Genomic DNA, 18,335 nt, shown 5'->3' with positions numbered 1-18,335 from the left:
CATGGCTAGGCAGCTTATCATGCTTTGCGGATCGCCGGCCCGTTCTGCCCTGGACATTCAGACCCTGGAAGCCAAGGTACCGCCATGACGGTATTGGTAATTAAAATTCCCCAGACGTTGCTCATGAGCCAGACTAATCGATGCAAGGAACTTGCTCCCCCTGACTTGACGCACCACTCGCAAACACAGTCCTGGATACAGGGATCGGACCCCTCGGCTTGGTAGAAAACGAAGAGTTCATGTGTGCTAATGCAGGGTCTGGGACTAGTAACCGAAAGGGGTGAGATACTAGAGTCAATTTATCAACTGTGTACTGTAATCTAATGCGACTGTAGGGGATAGCTGTGACTAGCAACCGAGCTGTGGGTGATGCAAGAGGCCTCGTAGTCTGATGCGAGACAGCTTTCATTTCATCAGTGTAACTGTATCAAGGACCAAACTTTTCCACGAAGAGTCGTCAAGGTACAAGATAAATTGTTGTAAAATCTAATTTACATGAAAAAGGCTTCTATGTGCTTGTTGTGAAGCCCTCTAAACGATGAAAATATCTACTTGCGGCAAAGACGACCAGTCTGCTTGGTCACGTAGGCCTCCTGGCCCGTGATGTACCAATCCTCACTACCAACAGCGGTAGGAGCATAAAACACACCATAGGGGTCAATCTGCTGCTTCAACTTGTAAAGAGCAGGGTAGTTGGAACCAAAGAAGGACTGTCCAAAGTCTGGGTCCATGACATCGCCTTCGTTGCCGTAACCACCACCACCGGGAGTAATCGCCTTGAGACGCTCCATGACATCGTGGGTGAGCTTGTTGTTTATATCGGCCACCTCTTGTGCAGTGGAGTTGGCGGTCCAGCTTAGGCCGGTGATGGCAAACATGTTGGCATCGCGCCAGGCAGGGTTAGCTGAGTTGGAGGGAGTGCCCTTGGGAGCAGCGGCGTTGATGTTGTAGATAATTAGGATGGCTCCCTCAGATCCAATGCCCTTGAGAGTAGAGATGGTCTTGTTCAACAGCTCGGGGTCCTCCCAGTTCTTTCGGGGGATCAGACGAGAGCCCGTGCGAACGTAGGGGTTGCCGACGCTTTCAGCAGGGAAATGTGTTCGCCAAGCAGGCAAGAAACGGTCATGCTCAAAGAATGTGGGCTTGGGATCAACGCCAAGAGCCTTCCATTCTTCCAGAAGAGGTGTAACCATCTTCTTGAAGTCGGCAAGGGGCATGCCGGGGACCATCCAAGGGTTCATGGTCCAGAGATAGTTGCCGGGGCCGGCAGGGAAGAGGAAGCTGTACCCGTAGCTCTTCTTGTCCGAGTACTCGGGGAAGCGACGCCAGTAAACGTCAAGAGCCTTCCAAAGAGCCTCTTCAGAGATACCAGCGTCCTTGGTGGTGACGCTCCAGGTCATACCCGAGAAGCTCATCTTGGGGTAGACCTTGACAGTCATGGAGACGACGACACCCCAAGTAGCAGGGCCACCACCTCGAACAGCCCAGAAGAGATCAGTGTTCTGCTTCTCATCAGCTGTCACGAAGCGACCATCAGGAGTGACGATGTCGACGCTCAGGACTTGGTCAGCGCCAAGACCGGCGATGGGACTCAAGGGGGAGTGACCACCACCAGGGGTGTAGCCACCAGTCACACCGACGTCCTGGTGATCCTTGTCAGCATCTTTGAACCTGGTTTGCGTCAAAGTTTCATGCTTACCCGACATTCTCCACCAACGGCAGAGTATCCCTCACGGTCGGCAGCCTCATACAGATCCTTAACCTGAATACCAGCACCAAGCTTGAACGCAGGGCCGGTGTAACTGCCAGCGCCTCGGTAGCTCTTTGTGAACTTGATGTCCTTGAGATTATGGGTCCAGATGGACAAGGCGCCGGCACCGGTGCTCTTGCCAAGGAAGTCGTGACCTGTGTTGTGAATAATGAGGCGAATGTTGAGGTTGCGGGCAAAGTTCACAGCAAGCTGGATCTGGGCAACGTTGGTGGCCTTGACAGAGTACAAAGGGAAGCCACCCAGTGTGCATTGGCCGCCCTCAGCTGCGTTGGCAGGCTCACATGTCGTACCCTCGTAGAGGGGTGACATGACAGAAGTTGGGTCACTGATGCTGTGAGGTGTTAGCGGATGTCATCGAGACTTGGTGGTATGGACTTACTGGGTGGTCGAGTTGGACCAGTTATCCAAGAGAAACTTGCACTTGGCCTCATCGTAATGCTCTCCCTTGTAGCAAGCAGAGCCAAGAGGAACAGTGTCAATCAATGCACCTCCAGAGACGAGATCAAAGACCTTCCAGATGAGCTTGCCAGGGAAGAGCTTGTCACCCGGGAAGGTCTTGCACTTGGGAGCATCGGCAGCAGACCGCTTGGACTTTGTGTTTTCAAAGTAAAAGGCGTCGATGTTGCTCAACTCCAGATCAGTTAGGTTGGCAAGCACGGTGTCAGTAAGCTGAGGAGTCTCCTCAACGAACGAGTACCTCGAAGACGCAGCTGCGGGCTCGGCCCAAGCCGGGGCGACATTAGACTCGTCAGCAGCTATGACATGTTTCAGATTAGCGATGGTTCATCACGAGGATGTGACAGTTTGATCTGCACGTACGGACAGCCTCGCCGTCGACATTAATGGTCTGGCCGAGGGCGGCAGGAAGAACAGCCACGGCAAGCAGCCACGAAAGCCGAGAGGCCTGCATCTTCGTATTCTCTTTGCAAGGCAGAGAGATTGGGGGTGTGCGGTGCGATCACGATTCGCCCGCCAAGAGAAGAGAGGGATGAGGAGAAGAGGAAAGATCGTCTACAGCCACATGGCTCGCCATGCAGTCTATATATTTAGCACTCTTCTTGAAACCCCCGACGTTACCTTGCAGAACGCTCAGGTTGAAATCTCGCTTGTTGGTCGTCGACTGCCTACGACGCATTAGGTAGGATTCATCTCTTTGTTATCCGGTTCCTGCGGGATAACGACTCAGGGGCTCAGATCCATGCTGTATGCGGGATGGCAGGACCGACGTCTGGCCAAGCTTGAAGCGGAATTAAAGGTGGGATCGGAATTACAGAAGCCCGTCTGTCGACCTTTTGCAGCTGGACACGCACGCAGCTTTGGACGCGCCATTTCCTCATGCACTTTCGGGACCGCACGAAGGATCTACAGGTGGAGTGCATCTTCTTGGCTTAGATCCCCCTCCAGGTAACAAGGTTAATCCAAGTCCACTTGCCGCGGACAGCGGATGCTACGTAGCAGCTCTGACACTGACAGGGCGGGAAGGGCATCAATTGGAGCGGGAAGAGAGTAGATCGGATCAACTGCGATGCTGGGACATTTGTACCGACAAACTTTGTTACCGTCGGACGTGCTGTCAAGCGAGAAACTTAATCAGAGCCCTCGACTGGCTCGAGTGATATTGCCAACCCAGGAGGAGCAGTGATCTACGGGGAGTTCTCTAGCTGAGACGGCACAGCCCATCGACAGGGAGAGTTGCCGGTGGTCAAGGCTGAAATCGCTCGCCAGGACGGCATTCTCCCGCTTATTGGCCCCTCACCCCGGCAGAGATGTCTTGGAATTCCGGGGTAGCGAGCAAAGATCTCGTAAGTTCATTGGAATAGGTTTGGCTCCGGCGTGTCAACCCCCCGAAAGGTGCATATTGGGCGGGACAGTTTCCCCGAAACCAAGGGTCAAGGCGAAAAATCGCGCTGATGCAGATCTTGGCTGTTGGGGGAAAGGCCCGCGAGCCATAGCGCAAAGTCTGTTTTGAAGACGTCAGTCCAACCGAAGGATCCGCCAGCAAAAAAGAAGAAGGGCAGGGAACCCTTTTTCAACGACATTTTGATGATTCTAGATGAATACGACTCGAGATCTAGAGTAGGATTTCTAATCAAGTGGCATCATTGATCATCGTCTGTTAGTTCGAGCAGCTGTCAATCATCTTTCAACAGGCGCTCAGGTGCAGTAGTTGGCTCGCTTGGGCGTCAACGAGGCTTGCAACGTCCCGATCATCCAAATCCTTCCCCATTCGACAATTAACAATCTCGTTCTGCATCTGCTAAAGGATGGCAGACGCCATTTATGCAATGGCTGGGTTCAAAACGCTCTGCGGCGTGAAGACCCCGGCTCTTCTTTGAAGGATGCCGCCATTCTCTGATCCATACTGTAACTGGCTGGCATACCGGGACTTGTGCGCAATTGCCTTTATTCTAGAACCGGAAGGCTGTTGCAGAAGGGGACTCGAGAGAGACCCGGTGATCACTTGCCGCTTCAGTATCAAGCGTGTTACCAGGAACCAGGAACATTGGAGGAGATGGTTGCTCAGCTGCCGGCCGTCCATGGGTTCATTAGGCAGCATCCACGAGGGCATGCCACATGGCGATTCCCCCTTCCCACGAACTCTGTTGCTTTTTCTTTGAGTTTGACGAGAAACCTGTCAGACTGCAGGTCTCCTGCTTTGCTCGCGTGGACTCGGTAACTTCCAGCCCCTGATCGTTGTTGTCTTTACATAAGACTTGACTGGATCCCAAAGGATCCATCCGTTTACATTACCTGCATCTCTTTCACGCTTCCGGATCAGCGGCGTCCCCCCTGGCACTGGACGACGATCGCTCGGCAAGCTGTCCCCTTGGGCCGCTCGGGTATCCGTGACTCTGGGAGAATCTTTTCAACGTCGCTCTTTTCTTTTTTGCATGTTTGTTGGACACTCACGATGGATTCATCTCTGCTTTGGGCTCGTTCAGGGCCTCCGCCATATCCAGATGTGACAAAGATCCCCACGCCGCCTCTTCAGGAGAAGGGTCTTGTGGTAATGTTTCTTTTCCCATCTCTGGCCATCATTATCGTGGGTATGCGGATGTATATCCGTGTGACCATGCGGCTGGTTGGCCTTGGTAAGTTTGATCATGATCAACGGTTTCCTCGACCAACAGCTAATCCAACGGTTTCAAGATGATTACCTCGTGTTGGCTGCTCTCGTAAGTCCTTGCTCTCACTCAGCCACGCCTTTGGCAAGTCCTTACAGCAGGCTTGATCAAATTATCGTCCGAACATGCCACTGACAGGACTTGACAGCTTTTTGCTTTGTTGATGGTTGGACCTCTTTTCATGTGTAAGTTGAAGCCTTAAGACATTCGCTGATAGGCATACTCACTTACCTCTAGTTATGAAGCTCAACTACTGGGGATGGCACAAAAAAGACGTCCCCGACTTCGACCCAAGGGCCGGATACTGGTGGAACTTTCTCGTTCAGATGTTCTATAACCCAGTCCTCGCCCTCGTCAAAGCCTCGATCCTCGTTTTCCTCCTTCGTCTCGGTGGTCACAAGCGGTCGGTGCGACATGCGATTCACGCCCTGAACATCTTCAACGTGCTCCATGCCGTCGCCATCTTCTTCACGGCTCTGTTTCAGTGCATCCCGCTGGCGGCAAATTGGGATTTCTCGCTACGAGAGGACCCTGATACGAAGTGCATTCACAATTCGTTTCACGTTATTGCGTCTTGCATCACGATTCTTACCGACTTCTTGGTGCTTGCGCTGCCATTTTGGATCTTCCTGGGCCTCACGATGCCCTGGGCAGCGAAATTTGCGGTTATTGGAGTTTTTGTTATGGGTTCTGTGTGAGTTGGCTTTGCTTTTTTTCGGGCTAATTCCTTCTTCCGCGTCTCCCCCTTCTCGAAGTATCATTCTTTGGAAGATCGGGCTAACCCTTTCTAGTGTGGCCATCGTCGGTATCATCCGTGTTGTGGGCATTTACGACCTCCTCCTTAGAACTCACGGCCCCGAAGAAGATACAACCTACAGTATCTCACCCGTATGGTCCATCGTCGAAACGAACCTTGCCATTATCTGTGCCTCGATACCTGCCCTCCGGGGTCTCTTCCGACGATGGTTCCCCAAGCTATTCGGTGGAAGTTCGAAAAAGACAACTAGCGCTCCTTACGGAAACACATATGGCAGTTCCACTCGGGGAACCAATGGAATGCGGTCTGTTAATTACGATGGACCCGGCGACATTCGGTTGAAGGACCTTCGGGGGTCGCGAGCCCATCATACTGAGATCCGGAGCGTATCACCGAACGGATCTGAAGAGGAGATCATGACGTACAATGGCATCATGCGAACAACAAATGTGGATGTGGCTTATGAGAGTCCTTCTAAGCATAGTGTGTCGGAACCTCGGACATCAAGCGAGTTGAAATTTGAGAGCAAGGAACCCGAGGTTAGGCTGGGAGTTTGAGCATACCTCTGGCTTGGGAGATAAAAGTGCGAATAATGTCTATATAATTGGAACGTCGGAAGAAATTTATGTCCTTTGGAAGAGTTTGCTGAACTGGCTCGACCCAAGTTCGCCATTATGCCTCTCCACGCTGCTCTGTCTGGTTGATGATTCACTTGCCCTTCGTATCAAAACAGGACATTCCCAATGCACTATCCATGTACTTCTCCTGCGCGGATCACTCCGGAGTAAGTCGAGTATCCTGTATGGGTTAGTAGCGCCAAGCTATCAACCTAGCCGACTTGTTATCCCGTACAGTGGTGGCACATTAACTTTCCTTATCGGTTGTAGTTTGGATGAAGTGGCCTGATTTCCCTGCCTAGGGTTTCTCCTGCCAAGGCACAACAGTTTCCCTGTTCGGTTGCCAAATTAGCGACTTGGAGAATTTAGAACTATCTAGGGTGGAAACTAAGTGTGCGATTCATCCATTTGGAGAGGCAGAAGGGAAGGCATTTAAATATCCTCCACCTGGAACAAAAGACTTGCGGGATAAGTACTATGAAAGAAGCCAATGATGAAAAGAGCCATTCAGGTCTATTGTCCTACGCAATGATCAGGCTGGAGGATGATGATGGTCATGGATTTGATGCGTGCGCACTTTCCAAGTTCAACGAAAGATGCCATTGAACACAAACCAGGCCAATCTTTGCTCTTTTACGCCAGAATCAACCTAAGGCTAGGTTCATGGGAGTATGTTGCTTGCTGGTGGCATTCAAGCTGTGAGAAAATTCCTTTCCGCTGGCCTCTGTTCTTCAGTGAGGGGGTGTTGAACAGCAGTGAACGAGGCATAAGAGCGGGTTCTCGACCCTGCGGCGTAAGAAGATATAACAGACTGTTACATGACTTAGCTTTCTAGGACATGGTTCGCTTAATCGTGAGAATGGCATTATTCCAAAGCGGATATGAGAACTGGGCTCTTTCTCGAGTGGTTGCTAGGGGTGTGTAGGCTCAGCGGACCACTGAAGGTGAATTATTTGAGAGAACCTTCCAAAGACGTGCACGTGCTGCTAGGTTCGCTTATATACCTTTATAGGTGCTGTTTGATACCAGAAGAGAGGGAGTAGCTAGTAGCCAATAGTTGTCAGACGAATCGGAATTGTCATAGATCGCCAAGACATGAGTCTATATAATTATGATTCGCTGAATACTCTAGTTCTGGAATAGCCAGCGGATGTATATGCACGCGTTGTTTGAGTATCGATTGTAGATCGGATGCTAATTGCCTTCTCAACATCGTCGAGGAGAGCCGGGACTCGTGAGCGTATTTTATCGTACCTCCAGTCAAAAGTCCAACGTTAGGTGATCATACGCGATGGAAAACCCAATAAGAGCCTAATAATTGACTCTTCGCGCCGACAATGAGGTCTTTGCGCTGGGTGCGTGCGTTACTCTGTCACGCGCGACGAGATGATGTCTAGAACAATGATATTGCTAGGAAAGCCGTTGAACTCGATCACGAGAGAAGATACTGATGAATTGTGTAGAGTAACGGGCTTCGGAAAGAGTCATTTTCTATATATAGCTGTTAGAGCAAAGCACGAGGTTAATAACCATCACGTAAAGACGTCTCCTGATGTCCCCAGAGATCAGTCAAATGACCCAGTTATCAGACTCATTTGCATTAGTAAATTCATTCTATAAACCCCGCAGATAAGCGATTGTTGGGGAAGAGAGTTTCTCTCCCCCAGGCACGAAATCTTGTGAGGTGCTTTTTCGGACGGACCGTCGCTCACGAGATGTCGGCCTGCCGCTTAGCCGGCATGACAGCCAACGGTCATAACAACAGCAGATCCAACGCCTTTTATTTTGTCAAAGTTTGTACAACAGACCTGATGTTCTCTCTCATCGATCCATTTGATCTCAATCTCGAAACAGAGTAATCTCGCTGCCTGGTAATCGTCTGGGGCCGAGGAGCGGAGCGAAAAAAGTGCACCCTTGAATTCCTGTTAGGAAAACATGACATGATCAGATCCACAGCGAGCGTCTCAATGAATTTCCATTAAAAACCAGACCCGTAGGGCGCATGACTCTTGGCCAATCCGGCAGTTTCGACGACGTAAAAAAAGGCAGACCGGCAATAAGACCCTAGTCAAGCGGATGCAAAAACTTTGACGGACGAGCTTCCAGCGCTTTACGCCATGTGGTCAAGCGCCATGCTGAGAATGTTCCATGCGCTACGCCACGCCGATGCGGCTCTTGAACGCCTTCGGGCCTTTTGCGAGAATTTCGGGACGGGCAACGACACGTGCGGTATTGGTTACGAAGGGGCGATACCGGTTATTTCAGCTATTCGATGACTGACTGGTCTGGACGGTTGGACACAGACAATTACGAGTTTGAATGGATAAAGGGACCCTCCCTCTCAGCAAACGACAGGGCATCCCCCAGGAAGGACATGACCCCATGGAGATGCAATGACACCCCCGACTCCGAGTTGACTCCGTTACGTTTTTCATTGTCGTCTGTGTGGAGCCCGGGTTCCCCGACCACGCGCCCTTTGTTTTGTCGTGTCGTGTCGTGAAGCCGGCCGATTAACCGTCGAAAAGCAGGTCTAGCCGCCACCCGCTGCAGGATCGTACTTTAATTCTAGATAAAATCTCTCTCTGGGGTCGTTGAGTTTGTTTCAGCGTCGATCGTTCCTCCTGTTTATCTCTTAAGTAGAGGGTGCCTGCCTTCAAGTGCCTCCTCTCAACCTCTCGATCTCCATCTTTCCTCCCACCCACATTCATCACCATCATCAATACTCGATCAAGATGACAAACGACAAATCTAAGCCAGTATCCAATATGATTGACGACAATCTTGTCGGCAATGCTCCTGACGACGTCGAAGTCTCGCAACACAAGCAGCTCGCCGCCCAAGGAAATGCCCACTTCCATCGTCTGGGCTGGAAGCGATTGGCCGTCGTCACCATCGTCGAGGCTGTCGCTCTCGGTGCCCTCAGTCTGCCAGGCGCCTACCACACCCTAGGAATGTTCCCTGGCGTCTTCTTGACCATCTCGCTCGGCCTCGTGTCCATCTTCACCAGTTATATCGTCGGCCAGGTCAAGCTTCGGTATCCCAATGTGTCGCATTATGCCGATGCCGGACGACTTTTGTTTGGTCGCTTCGGCTACGAGGTTTTCGGTGCTGCCCTGGTTCTCGAGCTTGTCATGGTTGTCGGATCTCACGCTCTGACTGGTAGCATTGCCCTGATCGACATCGCCGACGGTCGCGTCTGTTCTATCGTCTTCTCGGCCGTCTCAGCCATCGTCCTTCTGATCCTCGCCATTCCTCCCAGCTTCACCGAAGTCGCGATCCTTGGTTACATCGATTTCGTCTCTATTATCGCCGCCATTGGTATCACCGTTATTGCGACCGGTATCCAGGCCAGCGACTCACCCGGTGGCCTCTCTGGCGTGGGGTGGTCAGCCTGGCCCAAGGAGGATCTCAGCTTCTCCGAGGCTTTCGTCGCCGTGAGCAACATCATTTTCGCCTTCAGCTTTGCCATTGGCCAATTCTCCTTCATGGATGAGATGCACACTCCCACCGATTACATGAAGTCCATCTACGCGTCTTGCTTTATGCAGATCTGCATTTACACCCTGACCGGAGCGCTCTGCTACGCCTTTATCGGTCCCTCGGTTCAATCGCCTGCTCTTCTTTCGGCCGGCCCTCTTATTTCGAAGATCGCTTTCGGAGTCGCCTTGCCCGTTATCTTCATCTCGGGTTCGATCAACTCGACCGTTGCTCTGAGATACATCCACGGACGAATGTTCAAGGACTCAATTCTCCGATACATCAACACCCCCAAGGGTTGGGCCAGCTGGATCGTGCTTGTCACTATCTTCACCATCGTGGCCTGGATCATCGCTGAGGCTATTCCCATCTTTTCCGACCTTCTCTCCCTCGCCTCGGCTCTCTTCGTGTCCGGGTTTTCGTTCTGGATCCCAGCCGTCATGTGGTTCATATTGCTCCGTGAGGGCAAGTGGTATTCCAAGAAGAACATCTATATGAGTCTCGGTAGCATTCTTGCCTTCGTTATCGGCGCTGTCACTCTTGTCGCCGGAACGTATGCTACGATTGAGGATATTGTGAGTAACCCGCTTCCAACTGCACTTCTCAATGCTAATCTTGATACAGATCAAAATCACGTCCGATGGCTCTGCTCACGCCCCATTCACTTGTCGTTCTAGTTAGAAGGAAGGCGTATGTTTAGTGGGTAATTGCACTGTTTCGTAATATTTAAAAGTAGATCAGAGGGAGGCCTTCAATAGGCCCCAGCCAGCTATGATCAGAGGCTTGGCTAATAATGTTTACAAGAAAGACATGTTTACTATTTCAACATTTGGGCGGCCAAAACGTGATGCGCAGCAACAGACGACAGATCGCCATGTCAGGATATCGGAATTCATGCTACAATTGGGTCGCAAAGAGTGAATTGATGAGAAATTCGTTATTAGTAAATGTAACGGACTATGTGTAGTTGAACAATTGGATCCTGTCCCAGAGCGCACCAAGTATTACTCCCAAATGATAGCTTCAAGCACTGTTCCGACCGATGGGGATAGAATGTACAATCTTGGCCATCCCATTCTGCCACTGAAATCATTTAATTGTATTGGTCTTAATAGGCGGGGCGATTGATCCAATTCTTGACCATGCTCCATCTTCGTTGAACCTCACCGGCCGAACCCTCGCTGGTCGTGCTCATGCGTCGGGTGTTGCTGTCTCGCCGAGTAACCATGTTGACATCGCCGGATCCGAGGGGGTTCTTGGTAGTCATGACTCTCTGCTTGTAACCTGTTGATGCACACGTCAGTCCTTGTTTGTCTGGTATGGATGGGAGGTGCCTACCGCTGGCGTCGTTTCTGTTGGGGTTGTCGAGGACGGCTTGGAGCTTGGCCTTGGCCCGTTCTGATGCCTTTGATGGTGCCATGTTTCTTTGCTGATGATGTATCGTAATTCTGGAGATGGAATGCCGAGTAGTTCAAGCTGAGCAGATGATCAAAGAGTTCCAACGTCACTTTGACAAGTGAGGGGATCCCGCATCTTTATCACCCCTCGACCACTTCAACCTCGTGACCTTTCGTCATTTGTAAATGAGGAGAAGGTTGTTTGTCAGCTTTGCTGTTCACCCGGGTTTCCTATTTGAGGACGAGAGGGGAGCCATCTTCAAGCGTCGGGTAGCCATCAACGTCAGAACGCGGGGTAAGCTACCCTCCTTCAGCTGCATTCAGCAACTCACGTTTTAGCATTTGAGAGAATTGTAACCCTCCGATTGAATAGTGTGAATGATGATTGGTGGCCGCCAAGGCTTAATTATGTGTTGTGATAACTGCCGAATCGGACGTCTCGGGAAGGGCCTTTGATGCGGCAGCTTCGCTTGACCTCTGAAGAGCTTACCAATGGCGGGTAATCCCGTGAATGAAGGGAGACATTGGATTTGCTCCTTTATCGAATCCATGTTCTCGTGGGCTCTGGTGCCTGCTGTTCCTGATCGGCACGATGGCTGACAGAACAGCAATGACTCTTCATCCAGGTTCGGAACTCAAACTGTGACTCAGAGCCTGTCTCACCCAGGCTTTAACAGGCAGAGCGCGACCGCCCGCATCAGTGCTTGCGTCTTTCATCATATTTATTGTCTCTAGGAGAAGGGAGGACATAAATGGTGTAGTAACTGCCTGCCCTTCATCGCTTCACTTCATACTTCCTGACCTAAACATCTTTGTCCAAGAATGGCGGCCCAGCCGTTTGATCTTCGTCCGGTTAGACCCGTGGAAATATCTTGATAGAAATCCTACTCACTCGAAACTCAGATACTGGATAAGCTGATTCGTACGGAAGATGATTGTAGGCCACTCGTTGTGATGACTTGTGGAATCTCGGGTAAGGACATCGGGTGCCTGCCATACCGGTCATGTCTGCTGACCTCCATGACTATCAGGTGCGGGAAAGTCAACTTTGGCGAAGCAAATAATTGATTGTTCCCCCAACTTTATAAGACTCTCTGTCGATGAAATCATCTTCAAGAGTCATGGGCTTTACGCCATCGACTACGCTCGAGAAAAGTACCAAGAATATCAGACCGAAGCACAAGAAACCTTGGTTGCCGAACTAAAGCGTCGGCTTGAGGAGAGAACAAGGGACATTGTACTTGATCTATCTTTCTGGAACAAAGAGTACAGAGACGAATTCAAGGCCATGATAGAAAAGTTCGGCGGCCGATGGGTTCTGGTTTTCTTGGATGCTGACAAGGAACTTCTCTGGAAACGCATCACCTCGCGAAAGGCCCAAAGGGATGGACAGGATTTGGCCAACAGAACCGGCGATTCGGCATTTGATGTGAATAGGGAAACTTTCGACTCGTACTGTGAAGGGTTTGAAAGGCCTTGTGGAGAAGGAGAGTGTGTCATCAAGGTCCTCTGATGGACGGAACACCTATGTGAGGATGGGAAATTAGGCATCGATTGAATTAACTCATTAGCATCCGATAGTTTTGAGATATGCATGAGAAAACTTAGTGACGCATCAACTGGGTTGTTTATCCTTGGAGCAACTATAAACCTATAGCTCACCTTGAACTCACTGGGTCCTTGTCCATGCCTCCTGAATTTTAACTCTCTACCTGCTCATTGCCTTCTCCTCGCAATTGATCATAAATCCTAATTGATGTTTTCATGCATTATTGGTTTATAAACTTCGTAACTACAGAGTTGGGACCGTCAGGCCCTCCCCCCTTGGTATCGTGAAAGTGTGTAATGTCAAGGCCTAGTCTTCATGAACTTTCGCTGTGAATCAAGAGCAAGGCAGTAGGATTTCTCTTTGTTTAAGGAGTAATGGATTGATTCTTTGGCTATATAATGGCTCTTGAGAATCCGTATTTCGATCCAGTTATTTTATTCCACACACACACACACACACGGTCGCTCTCTCTCTTTCTCAGCTCACACCTGTCTCAAGACAATCACCAATAACCCAACACCATGATTCCTGTCACTCTCGACACACTCGGCCAGCTCATAGGGCTACCACCTGTCTTGATGCTTGACCGAAATTCCATGGGCGTTGCCTATGTCGATTTCCTAGCCCGGCTATGTCCACAACACATCACCTCGAAGGAGAGTCACAACCAGCTCCCCCTCGAGCTGTGGCTTACGATACTCGAATTCGCCCAGCCTGCTCCCCAACCGCGTTTCAGGGGTCTCGATAGACGGGGAACCTGCGACCTGGTGATACCGCGTACTTTGGGAGTGAATACCGACGGGATATCCACCTTGTTTTGTCAGCTCTCCAGTAGACCACAGTTTGGCTTGTTGAAGCAATGCAATCTAGAGAGGCTGTACAGGCACTGTCTTGAGCGACCGCACCTTCGGCTCTCGGAAGCTAAGAACCCACTTGGCGACCCATCAACCCCGGGGGCCACCTTCATAGAACTCCCAGTGAGCTGCCTTCCGTCCAGGATACCGACATTATTTTCCAGCGTCAAAGTCCGGGACGTCATCTGGTGCGTAGAGGATAGTAACTACGGGCTCTGTAACAGAAGTCGAAAGCTGCGTGTCCGTGGTGACGAAGGGCGTCTGCTTTGTCGATATCTCGATATCTCGATTCACGTGGGATGATGAAATATTGCGTGGCCTATGCCTTCTTTTTGTTGGCGAGAAGTATTTCTGGCAAAGCGTGGAATTGCAGGATCTTGACCCTCGCCATGAGTATCTTTCACCTGACGAGTATGATGCATGGGAAAGAAGACGCCTCGTTAAGTTGGGATTCGAAGGCTAAGGTCGATGCCCATACTTGATGACATTCGTCACGCCTCTGCAGGTCGGCCCGGGTAATGCTCTCTTTGCAGAGCCCCGAGAGATCTTCACGAGATTCGATGATGAGATGCGAATCTCCCTGGACACGAGCCTCTGCCCTTCGACGCCCTCGATGATAGAGTGCGAGTACAAGCCTCTGCCCTTCGACATCATTTTCTGTTGGACATCACTCTTCTACTCGCCAATCATCTGGACATCAGTCTTCTGGCCAGCACTGTGCGCAATCTACTGGACACTACTCTTCTGATCAGCACTCTTCTTCTAGTCAATCTTATGGACTCCCTCGACGATAAAATGCGAGTCTCCCTCGTCCACTTCCACAATAACCTGGTCAGGCGTACGGAAAGCCAAGAAGGCCGACTCAAATATCTCGATAAGCAGCAGATAAAACTCAAGGAACTGGCAAATAGGCTATCGAAAGGCGAAGATATCGGTATTCACGAGTCCTTCCTAGTCGACCTCGCCGCATATACGGAGTGGCTGAGGGAACTACTGGATCTAATAGAGAATCTATGGCCTTGATGATGAGGAAGGACGGTTACTCGGGCCGTCATTGAAGACAAGAATAGATAGGCCGGATCAGCAAAAGTATGCCAATCCTTCCTCGCTTAAAATGGAGGGATAATAAGCTATGGTGTTTTATGGTATTGGGCTTTTATGTCGTCATGTACTGATAACTGTATCTTTTGCTTTTGTGACTGATGGTTTCTTGTCATGATTGCAGATAATAATAATGAGGAGAAAACTAAGCCATTCTAAGTGTTTCAACGTACCTGAGCCATGCAAGTCTACTTAAAAGTTGGAGAAAGCAAATCTAGAAATGCTGGCAGATGTGTGCTAGTATGGGGCATGGGGGTCATTGGTCTCTTCAACCTTCTCCTGCCAACATGATGGACGACGGGTGGGAGTTAGCGATTTGGGGGGCAGTTGATTGAGCTTTTCATGGTGATTATGTGGTCCGAAATGACGCAAGGACATACAATCCCCTCTCGTCTTGTATGACATGAACACATGCCGAGCACGCTTGGCCCTGGCTGCCTGGGTCGTTGTCTTAGGCACAGAATATCTACCCACCACAACGGCTGTAATAGTCCAATTCGTTCTAGCTTGCAATTTAGGCTTCGGTGCTTTAGGTGAGCCTCGGCTGCGATTGATGATCAATCCAGTGCCAATGTTGCACGTACGCTCTGGGCATATTCCTCATGTCCGGGGTTCAGTGGTGTGATTGACACTACGCAATCAACCTACCTATTTAGTCACCACAGCTCACCTTGACCACAATTTTAAAGACCTTTTCAAAACTCTCAATCGATTTCGGACAGAATATCGCTGGATTTTACAGCCATGTCTGACTCAGAGATCAAGGCGCCTGGTGAAACCAGCGCCGCCGAAACCCCCAAACAGGCTGGTGAGTTCGCGCCTCAAATCTCGATGCCGCATTCTAACGAGAGCAGTGAAATGGTATCGCACACCGTTTTATAATGCAACCATCCTTGGAATCTGCAGCTTTGCGGCGCCGGGCCTGTGGGGTGCCATGAACTCGTTGGGCGCGGGCGGCGCTCAGAAGCCTTATCTCGTCAACACCGGCAACGCCCTTACCTTTTGCTTGATGATTATATCTTGTTGGTTTACCAGCGGAATCGTCAAGTATGTCGGCATCAAAGGCGCTCTTGTCATCGGTACCATCGGCTTCGCCCCATATAGCGCCGGTCTCTATCTCAACAATCGGTATGGGGTCGAGTGGCTTGTCATCTTTGGCGCGGCGTGTTGCGGTGTTTCGGCTGGAATTTTCTGGGCTTCCGAAGCTGCTATTGGAATCTCATATCCCGAACCGCGGAACAGAGGACGGCTTGTGGCTTACTGGCTGTCTTGGACACGAGTTGGCCAGATCCTAGGCGGTGCGATCAACCTCGGCCTCAATGCGGACCGGAACGAAGCTGGAAAGGTCTCGTACAAGGTTTACCTTGTATTCATCGCACTTCAGGCTTTGGGTCCTTTCGCAGCCTTGTTGCTCAATCGTCCTTCCAAAGTTCAACGTTCAGACGGCAAGGCCGTTGACTTGACAATATTCGACCAACCATGGCAGGAGTTCAAGGCGACAACCCGAACTTTTCTCAAGAAGGAATTTCTCTTGCTTGTACTATGGATTGGACAAGGCGTGTACTCCGAGTCTGTCTTCTTCACCTACATCGCCCTGTGGTTTAGCGTGCGTGCTAGAGCGCTTGGCTCATTCGTGTCTGGTGTCGTGGCTGTCATTGCCGGCAACTTGCTCGGCGTCTGGCTGGACCAAAATCACGTCGCCCTCAAGAAGCGCGCTCGATGGGCGTACATCACCATCATGACGTTGCAAGGCGCGTGGTGGATATGGTTGACCGTCAACGTCACCAAGTACCGCAAGGAGCAGCCAATCTACGACTGGAGCGATCCTGGATTCGGCCGCGCGTTTGGCGTTTTCATCTTTCTTGTTTCCGGCTTTCAGCTCAACTACAATTTTGCCTTCTTCATCATTGGCCAGATATCCACGAGCCCACAGGAGACTGTTCGACTTTCGGCGCTTTTGAGAGGAACGGAATCAGCATGGCAAGCTCTCAGCTACGGACTTAACGCTCTGCCCATCTTTGCCACAGTTGGTAGTACATATTTAAACTTTGGACTTTGGGGACTGTCCTTGTTCCCAGCTTGGCTAGTTATCAAGAAGTTAGGGACAGGCAACGACCAGTTTGATGCTGAGCCGCAGGGTGACAGCGAGGAAGGTCAAACAACGCCCAAGGACTCAGCTTAGCCAAGGAATGATATGTCCCGGGGGTAGTTTAATTGATCAGACCGTCGTGAGCTCTTACCGACGATGTATCTTAAGGGCCTCACGGATGCTTCTTGCTCAGTCGTCAAGTAGCGCGGACAATAGGAAGAACCATAGACCCTACCTTAAGCATTCTCACGTATAAATACCATCTGTCTGGGGATAAGTAGATATAAGTTAATCAAAGACGAAAGCTCTGCATATGTGTAATAACTTGTCATTGATAGGCAAGTAACACGATGCCTTCATTGTAAAAGCACTTTTGACACCCCCGTCTCACGAGATTATTCCACATTTACGGAGCATCGGTAGGATCCCTAGAAAAGATCAGCGACAGCTCATTGGAACCACAGGGGATGAATTTGTTGTAACTTACCAGTCCGTAACCAAGTGCTCATCAAGGGCGTCCAAGACAGCCATGTCACTTTCTGAGATCTCGAAGCCATCGACACTGGCGTTCTCAAGCATACGGGCCTGCTTGGTGCTCTTGGGCAGGGTGACGAAACCGTGCTGAAGACCCCACCTGTGGCATGTTAGTACTGAGGGCAGAAATCATGGGTCTCTGATGAAATCTTCTTACTTGACAAAGATCTGGGCCGGCGTGACCGAGTACTTCTTGGCGAGGCTATTGATGGTGGGATCAGTCATGCGCATGGCGCGAGCGAGAGGAGCATAAGCCTCGATAGTGATGTTGTGCTTGGCGCAAGTGGCCCTGATGTCCTTTTGGGTGTTGAAAGGGTGAACCTCGATCTGGTTGATGACAGGCGGAATGCGAGGGCTCGAAGCCATCAGTTCCTCGATCTAATAGACGTCAACGATTAAACTCGAATCCTAATGGCCAAGGACACTTACATGAGCGGAGCCGTAGTTGCTGACACCAGCAGACCGGATCTCGCCGGCGTCGATAGCATCCTCGAGGGCCTTCCAGCTGGTGAGTCTGGCTTGCTTGCCGCCGTAGGGACTGTGCAGGAGGAAGAGGTCGATGTAGCCCAGGCCGGACTCGTCAACAGACTTCTTGATGGATCGTCGAACAGCATCATACGACTCATCGCAGCTGGCAAGCTTGGAGGTGTAGAAAATGTCCTCGCGCTTCAAGCCAGTGGTGTTCTCACTGCTGCCCAGGAAGTCGCTGATGGCCTTGCCGGCTTGACGCTCGTTGCGGTACATCTGGGCGCAGTCAAAGCCTCGGTAGCCACTCAACAATCCCAGACGAACTGCTTCGGTAGCCTCTTTGGTTGACATCATGTATAGTCCCAACTGGACGCGAGGGATTGTGATGCCATTGGCTAGCTACTGGGTCGTTAGTCGCGCAACCAACAGCATGAGGGGTTCGCGGTACCGTAGCCTTGGAGGCCAACAAGGACGGAGTTGATGATGCCATTTTTCTCGAATCTGAGTCGCTCGATGTCTTGAAGTGCCGAGGACGTCTTTGCACTGAGAAATGCTGCGTTATCAAGAAGAGATCAAAGTCCGATTTCGCAGCGGGG

At 50.8% G+C, this 18,335-nt stretch overlaps 7 protein-coding genes across 7 annotated transcripts; 4 read left to right on the top strand and 3 right to left on the bottom strand.

Annotated features, from left to right (window-relative positions):
- Positions 1 to 548: 548 nt before the first annotated feature.
- Positions 549 to 2,681, bottom strand: NCS54_01424800 (FAD-binding PCMH-type domain-containing protein; the record flags this gene model as incomplete). Its single annotated transcript, XM_053159405.1, has 4 exons — positions 549 to 1,643; positions 1,700 to 2,102; positions 2,151 to 2,526; positions 2,591 to 2,681. 4 exons carry the CDS (start codon positions 2,679 to 2,681, stop codon positions 549 to 551), a joined length of 1,965 nt encoding a protein of 654 aa, XP_053015380.1.
- Positions 2,682 to 4,682: 2,001 nt separating this feature from the next.
- On the top strand, positions 4,683 to 6,210 carry NCS54_01424700 (Hypothetical protein; the record flags this gene model as incomplete). Its single annotated transcript, XM_053159404.1, has 5 exons — positions 4,683 to 4,863; positions 4,922 to 4,947; positions 5,045 to 5,081; positions 5,134 to 5,590; positions 5,688 to 6,210. 5 exons carry the CDS (start codon positions 4,683 to 4,685, stop codon positions 6,208 to 6,210), a joined length of 1,224 nt encoding a protein of 407 aa, XP_053015379.1.
- A 2,792-nt stretch (positions 6,211 to 9,002) lies between these two features.
- On the top strand, positions 9,003 to 10,428 carry NCS54_01424600 (Aa-trans domain-containing protein; the record flags this gene model as incomplete). Its single annotated transcript, XM_053159403.1, has 2 exons — positions 9,003 to 10,322; positions 10,372 to 10,428. The coding sequence occupies 2 exons, from the start codon at positions 9,003 to 9,005 to the stop codon at positions 10,426 to 10,428; spliced, it is 1,377 nt and encodes a 458-aa protein (XP_053015378.1).
- A 427-nt stretch (positions 10,429 to 10,855) lies between these two features.
- Positions 10,856 to 11,167, bottom strand: NCS54_01424500 (Hypothetical protein; the record flags this gene model as incomplete). Its single annotated transcript, XM_053159402.1, has 2 exons — positions 10,856 to 11,031; positions 11,086 to 11,167. The coding sequence occupies 2 exons, from the start codon at positions 11,165 to 11,167 to the stop codon at positions 10,856 to 10,858; spliced, it is 258 nt and encodes an 85-aa protein (XP_053015377.1).
- Positions 11,168 to 11,966: 799 nt separating this feature from the next.
- On the top strand, positions 11,967 to 12,657 carry NCS54_01424400 (Hypothetical protein; the record flags this gene model as incomplete). The annotated part of the gene is made up of 3 exons (XM_053159401.1): positions 11,967 to 11,996; positions 12,048 to 12,117; positions 12,176 to 12,657. The coding sequence occupies 3 exons, from the start codon at positions 11,967 to 11,969 to the stop codon at positions 12,655 to 12,657; spliced, it is 582 nt and encodes a 193-aa protein (XP_053015376.1).
- A 2,735-nt stretch (positions 12,658 to 15,392) lies between these two features.
- NCS54_01424300 (Hypothetical protein) lies at positions 15,393 to 16,830 on the top strand (the record flags this gene model as incomplete). Its single annotated transcript, XM_053159400.1, has 2 exons — positions 15,393 to 15,456; positions 15,503 to 16,830. The coding sequence occupies 2 exons, from the start codon at positions 15,393 to 15,395 to the stop codon at positions 16,828 to 16,830; spliced, it is 1,392 nt and encodes a 463-aa protein (XP_053015375.1).
- A 313-nt stretch (positions 16,831 to 17,143) lies between these two features.
- On the bottom strand, positions 17,144 to 18,295 carry NCS54_01424200 (Aldo-ket-red domain-containing protein; the record flags this gene model as incomplete). The annotated part of the gene is made up of 5 exons (XM_053159399.1): positions 18,188 to 18,295; positions 17,701 to 18,138; positions 17,429 to 17,649; positions 17,225 to 17,371; positions 17,144 to 17,165 (listed from the first exon to the last, which is right to left on the bottom strand). Exons 1-5 carry the CDS (start codon positions 18,227 to 18,229, stop codon positions 17,144 to 17,146), a joined length of 870 nt encoding a protein of 289 aa, XP_053015374.1. The 5' UTR covers positions 18,230 to 18,295.
- Between the last annotated feature and the right edge of the window lie 40 nt (positions 18,296 to 18,335).

Source organism: Fusarium falciforme, chromosome 12 (assembly GCF_026873545.1).
Source record: "Fusarium falciforme chromosome 12, complete sequence".
NCBI classification, from domain to species: domain Eukaryota; kingdom Fungi; phylum Ascomycota; class Sordariomycetes; order Hypocreales; family Nectriaceae; genus Fusarium; species Fusarium falciforme.
This window is presented reverse-complemented; position numbering and strand designations above follow the sequence as displayed.